This window comes from Saccopteryx bilineata, chromosome 6, assembly GCF_036850765.1.
Source record: "Saccopteryx bilineata isolate mSacBil1 chromosome 6, mSacBil1_pri_phased_curated, whole genome shotgun sequence".
NCBI classification, from domain to species: domain Eukaryota; kingdom Metazoa; phylum Chordata; class Mammalia; order Chiroptera; family Emballonuridae; genus Saccopteryx; species Saccopteryx bilineata.
In genome coordinates, this window is record NC_089495.1 from 207,376,961 (window position 1) to 207,392,324 (window position 15,364).

The 15,364-nt window shown below is 47.1% G+C and overlaps 2 protein-coding genes across 2 annotated transcripts in view; both read right to left on the minus strand.

Annotated features, from left to right (window-relative positions):
* The window catches only part of LOC136308219 (zinc finger protein 343-like), a 55,637-nt gene that overhangs the window by 37,351 nt on the left and 2,922 nt on the right, over positions 1-15,364 (minus strand). Inside the window, exon 4 of the mRNA XM_066235476.1 lies at positions 14,052-14,178. Coding sequence (XP_066091573.1) covers positions 14,052-14,178 — 127 coding nt within the window. The remainder of the gene's footprint in view (positions 1-14,051; positions 14,179-15,364) is intronic.
* LOC136308224 (zinc finger protein 875-like) lies at positions 7,495-9,820 on the minus strand. The gene has a single exon (XM_066235490.1). It carries the CDS (start codon positions 9,676-9,678, stop codon positions 8,401-8,403), a length of 1,278 nt encoding a protein of 425 aa, XP_066091587.1. The 5' UTR covers positions 9,679-9,820; the 3' UTR covers positions 7,495-8,400.

Consider the following 15,364-nt stretch of genomic DNA (forward strand, 5'->3'; position numbering starts at 1 on the left):
GTCCGTCGGGTCCCTGTACAGAGCTCCCATCTACAAAGAGTATCAGATCTGGATCCTTTAAAGGAGAATCTGATAATCCATCTCGAGGCGTGTTGAGGAAATCTAATGGCTCCGTACAGGAGTGGGTGGGTTCCGGAAGTGTTGCTGGAGCTGGCAGTAGAGTGGCTGGGTTGAGTCAGGGAGAGGGTAAAAGAGTGACTGACGGGTTTTTGATGAACAGGAGGTGAAATTCTTGTAGGCAGGAAGGACTTAACGGAGAAAGAGATTTGTGTGAAAGGAGGTCAGTGAGCCTGTGGGAGGAGAAGACAGTGGTGGGTTGGGAAAGGGTGAGCTTAGTAGCCTCCTTGGTGAGTTCAGCTGCTGCACCCAGTGCCCGGAGGCAGGGCTGCCAGCCTTTGATGGTAGTGTCCAGTTGTTTAGAGAGGTATGCCACGGGGCGGTATGTAGGCCCCACAAGTTGAGTTAACACACCAACAGCATTACCATGCTTTTCATCAGTGAAAAGATGGAAGGGGCGTCTGGAGTCAGGTAAAGCGAGAGGGGGAGAGGAGATGAGGGCGTCTCGAAGGGTACAGAAAGCCCTTTTGACGGTGTTAGGGCATGTGAGAGGTCCCGTGGGAGTCTCTTTTGCAGCCTCGTAGAGGGGTTTGGCTAAGAGAGCAAAATTGGGAATCCAGTGTCTAAAAAAGCCTATTAGACCGAGGAAAGAAAGAATCTGATCAGCGGTGGTAGGTGGTTGGAGACTGTGGATGGTCTGAGTTCGATCTAGAGTGAGACCTCAGGTGGTGGGAGTCAAGGCGATGCCCAGATAGACTACAGACTGAGAGTGAAGTTGAGCCTTAGTAGGGGAGACACGATATCCCTTCATGGCAAGAAAGTTAAGAAGGGTAGCTGTGTGTCTTCTTGAGGCAGACAGGGAGGGACTGGAGAGAAGTAGGTCATCTACATATTGTAAGAGAGTACTAGTCTCGAGATCGCATGCAGCTAAATCCCGAGCCAGCGCCTGTCCAAACAGGTGTGGGCTGTCTCTGAACCCCTGGGGCAGGACGGTCCATGTAAGCTGCTGGGCTGCATTAGTGTCCGGATCAGTCCAAGTAAAGGCAAACAGAAAGTAAGAGACAGGGTGTAGAGCAGGGGTCCCCAAACTACGGCCTACAGGCCATTTATCCGGCCCCGCTGCACTTCCGGAAGAGGCACCTCTTTCACTGGTGGTCAGTGACAGAAGCATAGTTCCCATTGAAATACTGGTCAGCTTGTTGATTTAAATTTACTTGTTCTTTATTTTAAATATTGTATTTGTTCCCATTTTGTTTTCTTACTTTAAAATAAGATATGTGCAGTGTGCATAAGGATTTGTTCGTAGTTTTTTTATAGTCTGGCCCTCCAATGGTCTGAGGGACAGTGAACTGGCCCCCTGTGTAAAAAGTTTGGGGACCCCTGGTGTAGAGGAATGGTAAAGAAGGCATCCTTGAGATCTAGGACTGTGAAGTGAGTGGTGTCTGACAGAATGTGTGACAGTAATGTATAAGGATTAGGGACTACTGGATGGAGGGGAACTACTGCCTCATTGATTAGGCATAAGTCTTGTACCAGGCGATAAGCTCCTAAAGGTTTTCGAACAGGAAGGATGGGGGTGTTGCAGGGAGAGTCCGTAGGGATGAGTAAGCCTTGGTTTAAGAGGCGGAAATTATGGGTTTAAGGCCCTGGAGGTGACTTGCTGAAATAGGGAATTGGAGCCTAGATGGAAATTGGGAGGGATTCTTTAAGCGGATGTGTACAGGTGGGTGGTAGGTTGCTACCACAGGGGTAGAAGTGTCCCAGACCTGAGGGTTGACAACATTCGGTGGAATAGGAGGTGTGACCGGGTTAGGGTGATCTGTGGTTGTGGAAGAGTCTTTAGTCAGGAGTGGTAGGAGTAGGTGGGAAGATGCTGTCAGCTGGATAGTGGCTCTGAGACTGTGTAGAATGTCCCGACCCAGGAGGGGTACAGGGCACGATGGCTTGACTGATAACGAGTGTGAAAAGGGGATTCCGTCCAAACTGCATGTCAGAGGTGGTGTGCAAAGAGGAGGAGAAAGGGTTCCACCCACTCCCATAACTGAGACCTGTGAGGGAACTAGAAGTCCAGAGTATGAAGGTAAAACAGAGAAGGTAGCCCCCGTGTCCACAAGAAATGATATGGACTTACCTGCTACCTGTAGCATCACCCTTGGCTCAGAGAGAGCAATGGGGTCTCCGAGTCTGGGCCTCATGCATCAGTCATCTGTGAGGCCTAGGAATTCAAATGATGGCCCCGCCTGGCTGACTTGGTCTCCCAGCTGAGCGGCCTGTCCTCCACGTTGAGACATCGAGGATGAGCCTGCTGCCCAAAGGGGGCAATCGCTCTGCCAGTGACCGTGCTGCTTGCACTTAGGGCAGGGCTTAGTGGGCGGCCTCGGGCAGGGGCACTGCCGGGACCAATGACCCTCCTTGCCACACTTAAAGCAAGCTCCTGGTGGGGATCCTCTTGGTGGTCCGGACCTAGGTCGAGCACCCTCTGTGCCTTGCCCTTGTTTCTCTGTTGGCCTTAGGGCTGCCACGAGAGCCTGGGTTTGGAGTGATACTTTCTGTTGCATGCGGGCCCGGCGTTCTGCCTCAGCCTGTTCCTCTCGACTGTTAAAAACCTTAAATGCCATGTTCATCAGGTCTCGGATAGGGGTCTGGGCCCTCTTCTGCCTTTTTAAGTTTCCTCCGAATGTCCGGGGCTGATTGGGAAATAAAGTGAGTGGCTAATACAGTGGCCCCGGCATTGGAGGTAGGGTCTAAACGAGTGTGGAGGACCATAGCGTCAGTGAGGTGATTTAAGAAGGGAGCTGGATTTTCCTCAGGTCCTTGAGTAATTACCCCTTGATTTGTCATAGTTAACTACCTTTTGTGCTGCATCCTGCATGCCACCTATGAGACATTCAATCATTTGGTCTCGTCATCTCCTACCTGTTTGTTCCGCCTGGTAATTCCAGTTGGGGTCCCTGTCAGGGACCGCCTCTGGGCCCACCAGCATTTGAGGGTTTGAGGCGTGGACCTTATCTGCATGAGCTCGCGCCGCCGTCCGGATTCGGTCCCGTTCATCAGGGGTAAGGGTAGAAGACATAATAATATAGAGGTCATATGCCTGAGTGAGATATTGGAATTCCTTGGTATAGTTGGTAGGACTAGAAGAATAAGAGCCCAAGCGCTTTTCAATTGCAGACAGATCAGAGAGGGAGAAAGGCACATGAACCCAAACAACTCCTTCTGCTCCGGCCACCTCGTGGAGAGGGCATAGGAGGTTGGCTCCCTCTTGAGGCCTGGAGTGAGATCGGGTGTGAGCGCTGACTGGAGAGGAGAGAGAGAGAGCATCATCTGCAGGTGGGGAAGCAGGATCTAGCGAAGAGGGGGGAGGAGTCCGATGGGACCGAGGCAGTCTTGCAGGAGGGGAAGAGAGTTCCTCAGGGGAGTCGGAAGAGGAGGAGGAATCTGGAGCGGAGGGTTTAGCTGAGGTTTCTCTGGCCAAGAGGACGTGCGTCGTAGAACAACCGGCACAGATTTTAGGATGAGAACACAGATGCCAAAACCCCTGAATAGAAGGGATTTCTGACCACTTTCCAGCCTGCTGGCAATAGTTCCGTAAATCGGTAAGGATGTTAAAATCGAAAATCCCTTCCTGCGGCCACCTGGTCTGGTTATCCAGTGGGTACTGTGGCCAGGCTATGCTGCAGAAGAAGATTAGTTTCCTCTTTTTCAGGGAAGGATCAATGTTTGAGAGATTCCGGATAAGGCACCCCAGGGCTGTTTTAGAGTCAGGTTTGGATCCCTTTGCCCCCATGGTCACCCTCAGTTCTCGGAGTGGTCAGATTTGAGAATCAGCGTCCTAAAACTCAAGCTCTAGCCACAGATGGATAAGGTAGAGTGGAAATGCTCCGGACGTCTCCAAAGCAAATGCACTGGGTCGGAAGAAGAAGTCCCTGACGCAGCTGCAGTTTTGGACAGGGATTCTCGGAGGAGAGAACTGAGGAGGGGGGAGGCTGGAGGTGGGGAACTTACCGCACCGTGCGCTGAAGTGGGTGGAAGGTCGGAGGTCCTGGTTCTTTCTCCGAGGGGAGGGGAGAAGAGCAGTCCTTGCAGACTTCTGACTCCCCCCGGGTTTCTGGCACCAAAATGTAAGGTATTTTTCCCCGCCGAGAAGGAAGGAACAGGTCTCGGAGCCACGAAGTGTGGAATAGCAAAAAGGCTCTATTCAGTACAGAGCGCACATCCGGCCCGGCAAGGTTCCCTGGCCCCGAGGACAGAAAGATGGAGGCCAGATGGAGGTCAGGGAAGTTGCACACACAGAAACCATGTGGGTACATTTAAAAAGGGGTCCCTCTAGGGAAGTTGGGCTAATATGACGTAGAGAAATCTCACTGGCTGACAGTCAGTCGCTTTTTTTCCAAGGACTCCTAGGAAGTTTCTTTTGGTGCACTTGGCTGTGGGAGGTCCTAGCCAAAGTTCGCGGGCCTGGGTTCCCCACGTGACCGTCCCTCTATCCACCGACCTTACAACCACCACAGCTGCTGTATCTGGAGTTGCATTACATCAAAATATAGTCTGTGAACTTTACGCAAAAATGGCATGAAGATTCTGAACAACTGTGGACTTCTCAATAACATAAATAGTGACATTAATACTAAAGTTAATGATTTAGAACAGACTATGATTATGTTAAGGGATCAAACTGTTAGCCTGCAAAGACAAATTAAGCTAAGATGTGATTAAAATGCAACTACTGTTTGTGTTACCCCTATTCCTTAAAATTGTACTTATTTCCCTTAGGAAAATGTTCAAAAGCATTTGTTAAATCATGATAATGTAACTAAAGAAATCATTAAATTACAAAGATATATTTATGAAGCTTTTCAAAGAAAACTAGAAATTCTAACATGTCAACCTATATTGAAGGAATTAATGGATAATTTATCACAATTAAATCCTATTGAATATATTAAAGGATTTTGGGGATCCACTGTAGGACTTCTTATAATAGTATTAATTCTATGTTTTCTTTTATATACTGTCGACAAATCAAAGCAAGAGAAATAAGGGATGAATGACAGAAGGCTGTGTTTTCTGTGGTGCTTCTAACATTCAGCATAAACAAAAATGGGGAAATGTAGTGGAATAACCCATTGCATGGCCTTGGATGGGAACACAGCCAACTAGAAAAGAATGTTTTGCCAATAAAATTGTTTTGTGACTTGAAGGCGAATCACTGAAACAGGTCTATGTGACTGAAGGCAGTTGCTGGGCTTTTCTCAGTAAAACATTCTCATAAGATTTCTCTGTACTTTCCAAGGTCATCCCTTGAGATAGAGGAATGTTGTGGAAACCATAGAAGCAATAGCAATTAATGCCTTCTGATATTATATTGTTATTAAGCTATCATGCAGGTGCACTCCATGTATCTTCAAGTAAAAGTTATGCTTGATGTTATGCCAATTTCTCAGTAAACAAGCTTTTTGAAGTCTGGTGAATAAAAATAGGACACAGCGCGAACTCAGGGCCATTTGCCTGAGCGAGCGGTGGTCCTTTGCTAGTCCATGATTTCGTCTGCTGATCTCACTCTCTGCGCCCCCGACTCATAGCAACACAGAGGAGGGAGGGTTCAAGACATTTGAGAGCCCCTACAAGGTGACTCATAACAGTGGTAGTGATTCATAGGAACAAGAATGTCCTATTGGAAGCTTGAGAAGAAAGAACAGGATAAACTGCACCCACAAACCCTGCCCACATCTGTCTTCGTCGAGTGTCCCCTGTAGCACTGTGAGGTGTAACTGATTGAGAAAGTATCACCAGTCCCTCCCTGGCCACCTAAAGTTTATCCTAATTCACTGTAGTAATGCAGCCCAATCACAACTACCAGCGTCCAGCATTGCGGGAGGGGGTGGGTGGATGGGTAAGGGACCTACTCAAGACAGAAATTGATTGCAAGGGGAACAGGAACACAGTTTCTCACAGCTGTTATTGACCAGAGGACAAAACAACTTTACAATAACACAAGCAACAGGATTACAGGGGAGGAAGATCAGGTGATAAGAAGAAAGAATGAATGAATAAACTTTTTGCTAAGCTGAATTAAGGACTAGTATGGGTCAGTACATTCTTTTTCTTTTGTTAATTACCAAGTACAAAGGAAGAGAAGATCTAGAACCTCTAGCCTAGTTTTCTAAAGCCCCTTCAGGAGCATTTCTCTGTGTCTGCACAAAGGTCATTCACACACAGTGTTGTGGGGTTGCATCCAAAACACATTCACTCAGGGCTGTTAACTAATGTTTCCCAATCAGGTCATACAGGGTTCAAAGTTAGATGGCTGGTTGCCTACAATGCAGCTGTTCTATGATGTATCCTGAGGTGAGCTTTTCCCTAGTCTGTGCCCATTCATCTCATACATCTAGAATGTATCATATATGCTGGCATTTGTGAGGGTGGTTTATGGCCACAGCTGTGACTATTCTCCTTATACACTTAAGATGTCTCCTGAGAGTGGAGTCCCTGGGGAGATAATGGGTGGAGGATTGAGTGGTTTATTGGTGACTGAGGGCTGGAATGGGCAGAGGAAGAAGCTGACCTGCAGTGTGTTCACAGCTGAGATCTCATGGGCACTCCTGACCCAGGATGACCCTCTGAACCCAACAGAGTCAAGTGTTGTAAAGTACCCAAACCCCAATTCCGCAGGTTTACATAGAAACACGAAGTCCAGATGAATTTTAAGAAGTTTATTAAAGGAGGAGATTTATTATATATGCTGGCCATATATGGCTGACATGAAGCATTGGCAGAACCAAGTCGTGCAGCCCCACCAATAGTTCAGGGTCTGCTCAGATACCCTTGACTACACACTGGTGGGAGAGCATGACGTCATGGCACATGCTTACAACCTTTGTTTTCACCCATACAGGTTTGGGAAAAGGATGAACGGGGATGGGACAGAATTCATTAGCAAGCTTACAACATTTGTCTATAGGACCTATAAAAACATTTCTACACATTAAAACTTGTAAGGTAAGACAATAGCAAAAATGTTATTCCACATATTAAAATATATAACTAAGTTTTCTAATGTTCATTTGCCATTCCTTTGTTTAGAAATATATACGTTAATTATAAGCTTTCAGGAGGGGAAGGGTAGTTTTCATGGGAACAAATGCCTGTAAATGGCCCATCAATATAAGAAAAGGTTTATTTTCATCTTTCTCTTCGTGCACCTTCCTAGCTATTTACCTACTTCCTTGCAGGTGTGGGGAAAGGACAGGGAATCCAATTCTCCTTCCCCTCTGCAGTTACAATACAACGCTATTGCCATCCCGAGTTGGTGCTCATCACACAACTATAGAAATCACATTTACAAAATCTCTCTGCACACTTAGCTCAAATGAATAAAATGTTTTTTAAGCTTCCTAAACCATTAATACTAATTCTGAGGCTTTTTGGTACCTTACAACATAAGAGGTGAGGTTCTGTCTCCCCATCTCAATTAGTCATGGGCAGGAGTGACTCTGTGTGAAGAAGCCGTTCACTGTGGCTCAGAGCAGGTCCTCGAGAAGAATTCATCACCGTGCCCATCAGCAGCAGTTATCAGCAGCTGCAGGGGTGTGGGTTCCTGAGAAGATGCTCTGAACAGAGCTCCACATGGTCCCCACTGAAGGATCTCCCCACGACACGAAAACAAGGACAGATGATCACAGGATCCCTGTCCACAATCCCTGCAAACACACAGCCCCTCCCTGAGTACTCATCATGTGCCTGCCTGCTGGTTACTGGCTGTTTTGTCACGGTTGAATTTGTGCTAACACCTCACCCACAGTCCTTGCACACGTGCTTCTTCTCTAAGTGCATCCTTCTTGTGCAGGGGGGGCTGATTTACGGCTAGAGCTACCTGCATGGTGCATGCACGCAACTCCTCTCGTAAACGCGTTGTTGGTGACACATCTCTGCAGGTTCAATTACTATACACACACACAGAGGGACAGCAGGGTTTTTTCTGGTGTAAGATGAAGTTTTACTGATTGCTAAAGTCTTGACCATGATCCCTGCATACGCAAGGCATCCCCCCTCCATGTGTCCTCAAGAGTCTGATGACATCAGACTTATAGCTAAATCTTTCCCCACACTTGATGAAAATGTTACACTTGTCCTTGATTGTGTCCTCTGCTGATAAGAATTTCTGCTTTCCAGCTAAAGCCTTGTCCACAGCAACTGCACTTCTAAGTATTCTCTCCCGAGCAAGTCCTCTGGTGTGTCCTGAAGGCTAACTTATAACCAAATCCTCGTCCACACTCTGGGCACATGAAAGGCTTCTCTCCCATCCAAGTACTAACCAGGCCCGACCCTGCTTAGCTTCCAGGATCAGACGAGATCGGGCGTGTTCAGGGTGGTATGGCCATAGACAAAAGGCTTCTCTCCCGAGTGAGTCATCTGGTGTGCTTTGAGGGTTGACTTGTGACGATATCCTCGTCCACATTCTAAGCACACAAAGGGCTTCTCCCCTGAGTGAGTTCTCTGGTGTATTTTTAGCTGTCCTTTATAACCAAATCCTCGTCCGCACTCCAGGCACATGAAGGGCTTATCCCCCGAGTGAGTCCTCTGGTGTGCGTTGAGGGTTGACTTGTCACGAAATCCTCGTCCACACTCCAAGCACACAAAGGGCTTCTCCCCAGAGTGAATTCTCTGGTGTATCTGAAGGGCTGACTTATAACCATATCGACGTCCACACTCCAAGCACACAAAGGGCTTCTCCCCAGAGTGAGTTCTCTGGTGTACTTTTAGCTGATCTTTATCACGAAATTCTCGTCCGCACTCTGGGCACACAAAGGGCTTCTCTCCCGAGTGAGTCCTCTGGTGTTTCCTGAGGGATGACCTATAACCAAATCCTCGTCCACACTCCAGGCACACAAAGGGCTTCTCCCCCGAGTGAGTTCTCTGGTGTGCCCTAAGGGCTGACTTATAACCAAATCTTCGTCCGCATTCCAGGCACTTGAAGGGCTTCTCCCCAGAGTGAGTTCTCTGGTGTATTTTTAGCTGTCCTTTATAACCAAATCCTCGTCCGCACTCTGGACACACAAAGGGCTTCTCCCCTGAGTGAGTCATCTGGTGCTCCCTAAGTACTGACTTAAAACGAAATCCTCGTCCACACTCTGTGCACATGAAGGGCTTCTCCCCAGAGTGAGTCATCTGGTGCAACCTAAGTCCTGACTTTAAAATAAATCCTCGTCCACACTCTGTGCACACAAAGGGCTTCTCCCCTGAGTGAGTCATCTGGTGCAACCTAAGTCCTGACTTAAAAATAAATCCTCGTCCACACTCTGTGCACATGAAGGGCTTCTCCACCGAGTGAGTCCTCTGGTGCTCCCTGAGTTTTGACTTAAAATGAAATCGTCGTCCGCACTCTGTGCACACGAAGGGCTTCTCCCCAGAGTGAGTCTTCTGGTGCTCCTTGAGTCTTGTCTTAAAAAAAAATCCTCGTCCACACTCTGTGCACACGAAGGGCTTCTCCCCCGAGTGAGTCCTCTGGTGTTCCCTAAGTTTTGTCTTAAAAAAAAAATCGTCGTCCACACTCTGGACACACGAAGGGCTTCTCCCCTGAGTGAGTCTTCTGGTGTGTCCTAAGAGCTGACCTAAAAACATATCTTTTTCCACACTCTGGGCACATAAAGTGCTTCTCCCCTGTGTGACTCATACGATGTGCCTTGAGTATACTCCTAGTAAGAAATCCTCGTCCACACTCTGCACACACAAACGGCTTCTCCCCCGAGTGAGTCATTTGGTGTATCTTGAGTTCTGAGCCAGTAATAAATCCTCGTCCACACTGCGGGCACACGAATGGCTTCTCCCCCGAGTGAGTCCGTTGATGTCTCCAGAGGCCTGACTTATAACCATATGCTCTTCCACACTTGAGACACACAAAGGGCTTCACCCCCAAGTCAGTCTGCTGGTGGACTGTTACATTTAATTTATCACGAAATCTTCTGCCACATTCATCACACAGGAAAGGCTTCTCTGTGGATGAGTGCACCCCTGGGTGTCTGAGGAGGTGTGATGGACGTGTGAAGCCTCGCCCACACTGGCTGCAAACATAGGACACCTCCCCTGAGAGAGTCACTTCGTTTGTCATAACGTTTGATTCCACGCTGCCTTCTGGTTCATGTTCGCTACAGCTCACAGACCCAGATCTCAGGATTTCTAATTCCTTCCTCCCTTTTTCCATCTGCATGGCGGGTACCCCTTGGGCTGAGCTGGGCTCTATTTCTAGCACCACATGACCTTCTCTATAATGTCCTTGAGGTGGGCTGTGGAATGCCCCTGAGGTTGCCCCCTCCTCCGTCTGCAGAAACGAAAGTCTCAAGCCAATTTCTCTGCCTTCACCTTCTGTGTTTCCTCTGCAGCAACTCCCAGAAAAAGACGTCTGCTCCTGATGCCACAGGCCCGAATCCCGCAGATAGAAGTCACTCATGTCCGAGCACATGGGAAGCACCTGCTGGCCAAGCAGTGTCTCCCGGGAGAAGGACGAAAGGTTGAAAAAGTGGAGGTCTGATTCTGGCCTTGATTCTCCTGGAGAAAGAGAGTTCAGTCAGAGAAGCCCCAACAGGCTGCAGGGATTCCCGCCTGGTCTCAGGAAAACTAGTGCCCTCCTGCCACACCTGTTATTAATCATATGTGTACAATGTCATTTGTTTCCACCAATGAATTCTTTAGGTTCTGATTCTACACAGTCGGTTTTCTACAAAACTGCAGTGAAACCATCCCAGAAACATCTTCTACATGTCACTCAGACTGGGCACCTTCCAGGTAAGCAATCTGCCCTGTAAATACCTTCAATACATCAGCTCTCTCTTTCTAAGTCACCCAAACCATGACACTCCATGATTCTCCCACTGGTGCCAGTTTACACTTCTGTTGTACTTCGAGATGACAGTCTCTATGACCAATGTGAAAATCACCTTCATGACTTTAATTATTACAAAAAAAAAAAAAAAAGGCCCTGGCCAGTTGGCTCAGCAGTAGAGCGTCGGCCTGGCGTGCGGGGGACCCAGGTTCGATTCCCGGCCAGGGCACATAGGAGAAGCGCCCATTTGCTTCTTCACCCCCTCCCCCTCCTTCCTCTCTGTCTCTCTCTTCCCCTCCCGCAGCCGAGGCTCCATTGGAGCAAAGATGGCCCAGGCACTGGGGATGGCTCCTTGGCCTCTGCCCCAGGCGCTAGAGTGGCTCTGGTTGTGGCAGAGCGACCCCCTGGAGGGGCAGAGCATTGCCCCCTGGTGGGCAGAGCGTCGCCCCTGATGGGCGTGCCGGGTGGATCCCGGTGCGGCGCATGCGGGAGTCTATCTGACTGTCTCTCCCCGTTTCCAGCTTCAGAAAAATACAAAAAAAAAAAAAAAAAAGACTGAACATACACATTACACAGTGGTTGAACAGAGTGTATAGGAAATGAATCTGAGTTTCAGGATGCCCATCTGCAAACAAATACTTAGAAGAAATAATTTCTAAGTACCAAGTACTCTATATAGTACTGCGACTTCCGCCATTGACATAATGACGTGGCCCATGGATTCAGGATTCTGACCCTGTGCCCAGACCAACCACATCACACTAACATCACACTTCTCACAGCATTTCCATGGGCCAATGGAGATTGGCGAAGGATAGTGCCACTTTGAAACACATTTTTATTTATTTTTATTTTATTTTATTTTTTTTAGAGAGGAGAGAGAGAGGGAGAGAGACAGAGAGGAGGGGGGAGGAGATGGAAGCATCAACTCCCATATGTGCCTTGACCAGGCAAGCCCAGGGTTTCAAACCAGCGACCTCAGCATTTCCAGGTCGACGCTTTATCCACTGCGCCACCACAGGTCAGGCTGAAACACATTTTTAAAACCCACAATGTGGTTTCCTCATTGCTGCTTCTTCCCTTGTTTTTTAATACCAGACCCAGACTTGACGAGGTGCTGCTGCAGTGGACAGAGTATCGAACTGGGACATGGAGGACCCATACTCGAAACCCTGAGGTTGCCAGCATGAGCATGGGTTCATCTGCTCTGAGCAAGGCTCACCAGATTTCAAGGTCACGGGTTTGCACAAAAGGTCATTCCGTCTGCTGTAGTCCCCACCTCAAGGCATACATCAGGAAGCAATAATGACACATTAAGGTGCTGAAATAAAGAACTGATGTTTCTTATTTCTCTCCCTTCCAGTCTGTCTATTTCTATCTGTCCCTTTTTCTATCTCTGTCACAAAAAAAGAATAGCAGACCCAGACAGGGTAGGTCTGTTGTCCAGGATTCCAGAACCAACAGAGCTGAACAAGAGGCAATACAAGACATGGGCACATGGCCCTGGCCTGTCGGCTCAGTGGTGGAGCGTCGGCCTAGCATGGAGGTGTCCTGGGTGTGATTCCTGGTCAGGGCAACAGGAGAAGAGACCATCTGCTTCTCCACCGCTCCCCATCTCCCTTCTCTCTCTATCTCTCTCTTCCCCTCGCCCAGTCATGACGCAGTTAGAGGGAACTAAACTCAGATGCTGAGGATGCCTCCATGGCCTCGCTTCAGGCACTAAAATAGCTCTGTTGCCAAGCAATAAAGCAATGGCCCCAGTTGAACACAGCTTCCTACAGGAGAGGCCTTGGTGTTGAATCCCTCTTAAGACCCATGCAGTAGTGTTTCTGTTTGACTCTGTGGATCTCACTTAAAAGAAATGTAAAAAAAATTTTGTTTTATATTTTGATTACATTTTTAAATAATATTTTGATAGATTAGATGACATAAGATTTTTTTCATCTTATCCAGTTATGTCTACTTGATTAAAAAATGGAGTTACTGGCCTGACCTGTGGTGGCGCAGTGGATAAACGTCAACCTGGAAATGCTGGGCTTGCCTGGTCAAGGCACATATGGGAGTTGATGCTTCTTGCTCCTCCCCCTTCTCTCTCTCTCTCTCTCTCTCTCTATCCCTCCCCCCCATAATGAATAAATAAAATCTAAAAAAAAAATGGAGTTACTATAAAATTTAAAATTATCTCTATGGCTCACATTATATTTTAACAGAAGAGCACTGATCTAGAACAAGGGGTGGGAACAATAGAGCTTGTGACCTATTTAATCCTCCCCTCTGTTTGTTGTAATGTCCATAAGCGCAGGATGGGTTTTACATTGTTAAAGGGAGGAAAACCAGCCAATAGAATAATAGTCCATGACAAATAAAAATAATATAAAATTCAAATTTTGGTTTCCAGACAGAAATTCTTAAGGGAAAAAAATCATACTCACTCATCTACATACCGTCCTGGCTACTTTAGTGTAAAAGAGAAAGAATTCAGAGTGGTTAGAGATTGCATCGCCCACAAAACACTTAAAATAGCTATTCTCTGACACTTTATAGAAAAGGTGGTCAATGGCTGACTCAGGGTAATGTTGCAATGAAAGTATTTATTCACCTACGATTAAAGAATCAATGTAATTTTCTAAATGAAAGACAAAAAAACTAGCTCATGAAACGCAAAATTCCGACAGTTACAGAAGGCGTTTCTCACTGCTCTGCCAAATGCACACTGCACTTCCAGTGCCACCGGCCTCCTTACAATTCCCTACACTGCAGGGACATCCCTCCCTTAATGCCTTAGGGCCAACACGTCTCCAGATGAAATGCACTTGCCTTAGACATAAAGAGTCTAACTCCGTCACCACATTATGTCTTTGGTCCAATGTTACCTATTCACTGATTTTAAATTCTGCCCGGCACCCTGTCACACTCGAAACTCCTTTGTTCCGCTTTATTTAATCAGTATTTTTTACTAGGAAGTGCTTAGGATAGTCTAACACACTATCCTATCCCTGCACGGGAAGCTTCTTGTTTCTGATCTGACTCAACACATTGGGAAAAGTAAGACCCCATGGGCGGGGGCTGCTATTCCCTCACTTCTGTGTGGCTCTAAGTGTCTAGAACATTTTCTGTCCCACGGTAGGTGGTCCATCCCGCTACCGCAGTAAGGAAGGACAGAATACAGCCTCACCCAGCGAGAGCAGGTTCCTGTAGTTCTCCAGCATCACTTCCTTGTACAGGCTCCTCTGTGCAGGGCTCAGCCTCCTCCACTCTGCCTTTGTGAAGACCACGGCCACATCCCTGAACGTGATCGGTACCTATTAACAAGCAATTCATTAATGACCAGCAAGTCACCATTAATTTTCCAAACTCAATGAGTAAATCTCCTGGCCCTAGAGGGTCAGTTATGTACAAAAGCTGGTCCAGTTCTTTCCCTAGTACACAGTTCTATGTTCCAAATTATTCTGGCCATGACTATGGCTTTGTAATAAAATCGATGGGCCCAGAAATGACACATATACCCATTCCTGGGCTCTTGACATTTATGATTTCCGAGGAGAAGTGATTTGTGAGTCAATTTGAAACTTGGCCTGACCAGGCAGGCTCACACTGGATAGAGGATCTAACTTGGACACAGAGGACCCAGGTTTGAATCCCTGATATCACCATCTTGCGTGCGGGCTCATCCAGCTGGAACGTGGACTCAAGAGTATGAGTGTGGGTCGCTGGCTTGAGCGTGGGTTCACAGATATGACCTAATGGTCACTGACTTTGGTTTAAGGTCACTGGATTGAGCAAGGGGTCACTCCCTGTGCTCTAGCTCCCAACTCAAACACAAGTGTGAAAGCAATGATTGAACAGTAAGGTGCTGCAATGAAGAATTCATGCTTTTCCTCTCTCTCCCTTCCTCTGTTTCTATTAGTCCCTCTTTAACGCTGTCTCTGTGTCCAAAAAAGAAAAACTGAAACCTGAAATAGTGTTTTTTCATGAAAGTGACCTTGAGGATGCACTATAGAGAAATTTCGAAACAGAAGAGTTACAAATGCACAGAAAATTTTTATTTTAAAAGGGACTTGGTGTAGTGGAATAACCCACTGCATGGCCTTGGATGGGAATACAGCCAACAAGAAAAGAATGTTTTGCCAATAAAATTGTTTTGTGACTTGAAGGCGGGTCACTGAAACAGGTCTATGTGACTGAAGGCAGTTTCTGGGCTTTTCTCAGTAAAACATTCTCACACTATTTCTCTTCCTTTCAAGATTATCCCTTGAGATAAAGAGAGGAATGCTCTGGAAACCATAGAAGCAATAGCAATTAATGCCTTCTGATATTATGTTGTTACTAAGCTATCTTGCAGGTGCACTCCATGTATCTTTAAGTAAAAGTTACACTTGATGTTATGCCAATTTCTCAGTAAACAAGTTTTCTGAAGTCTTGTAAATAAAATTAGAACACAGCGTGAACTCGGGGCCATTTGCCTGAGTAAGCGGTGGTCCTTTGCTA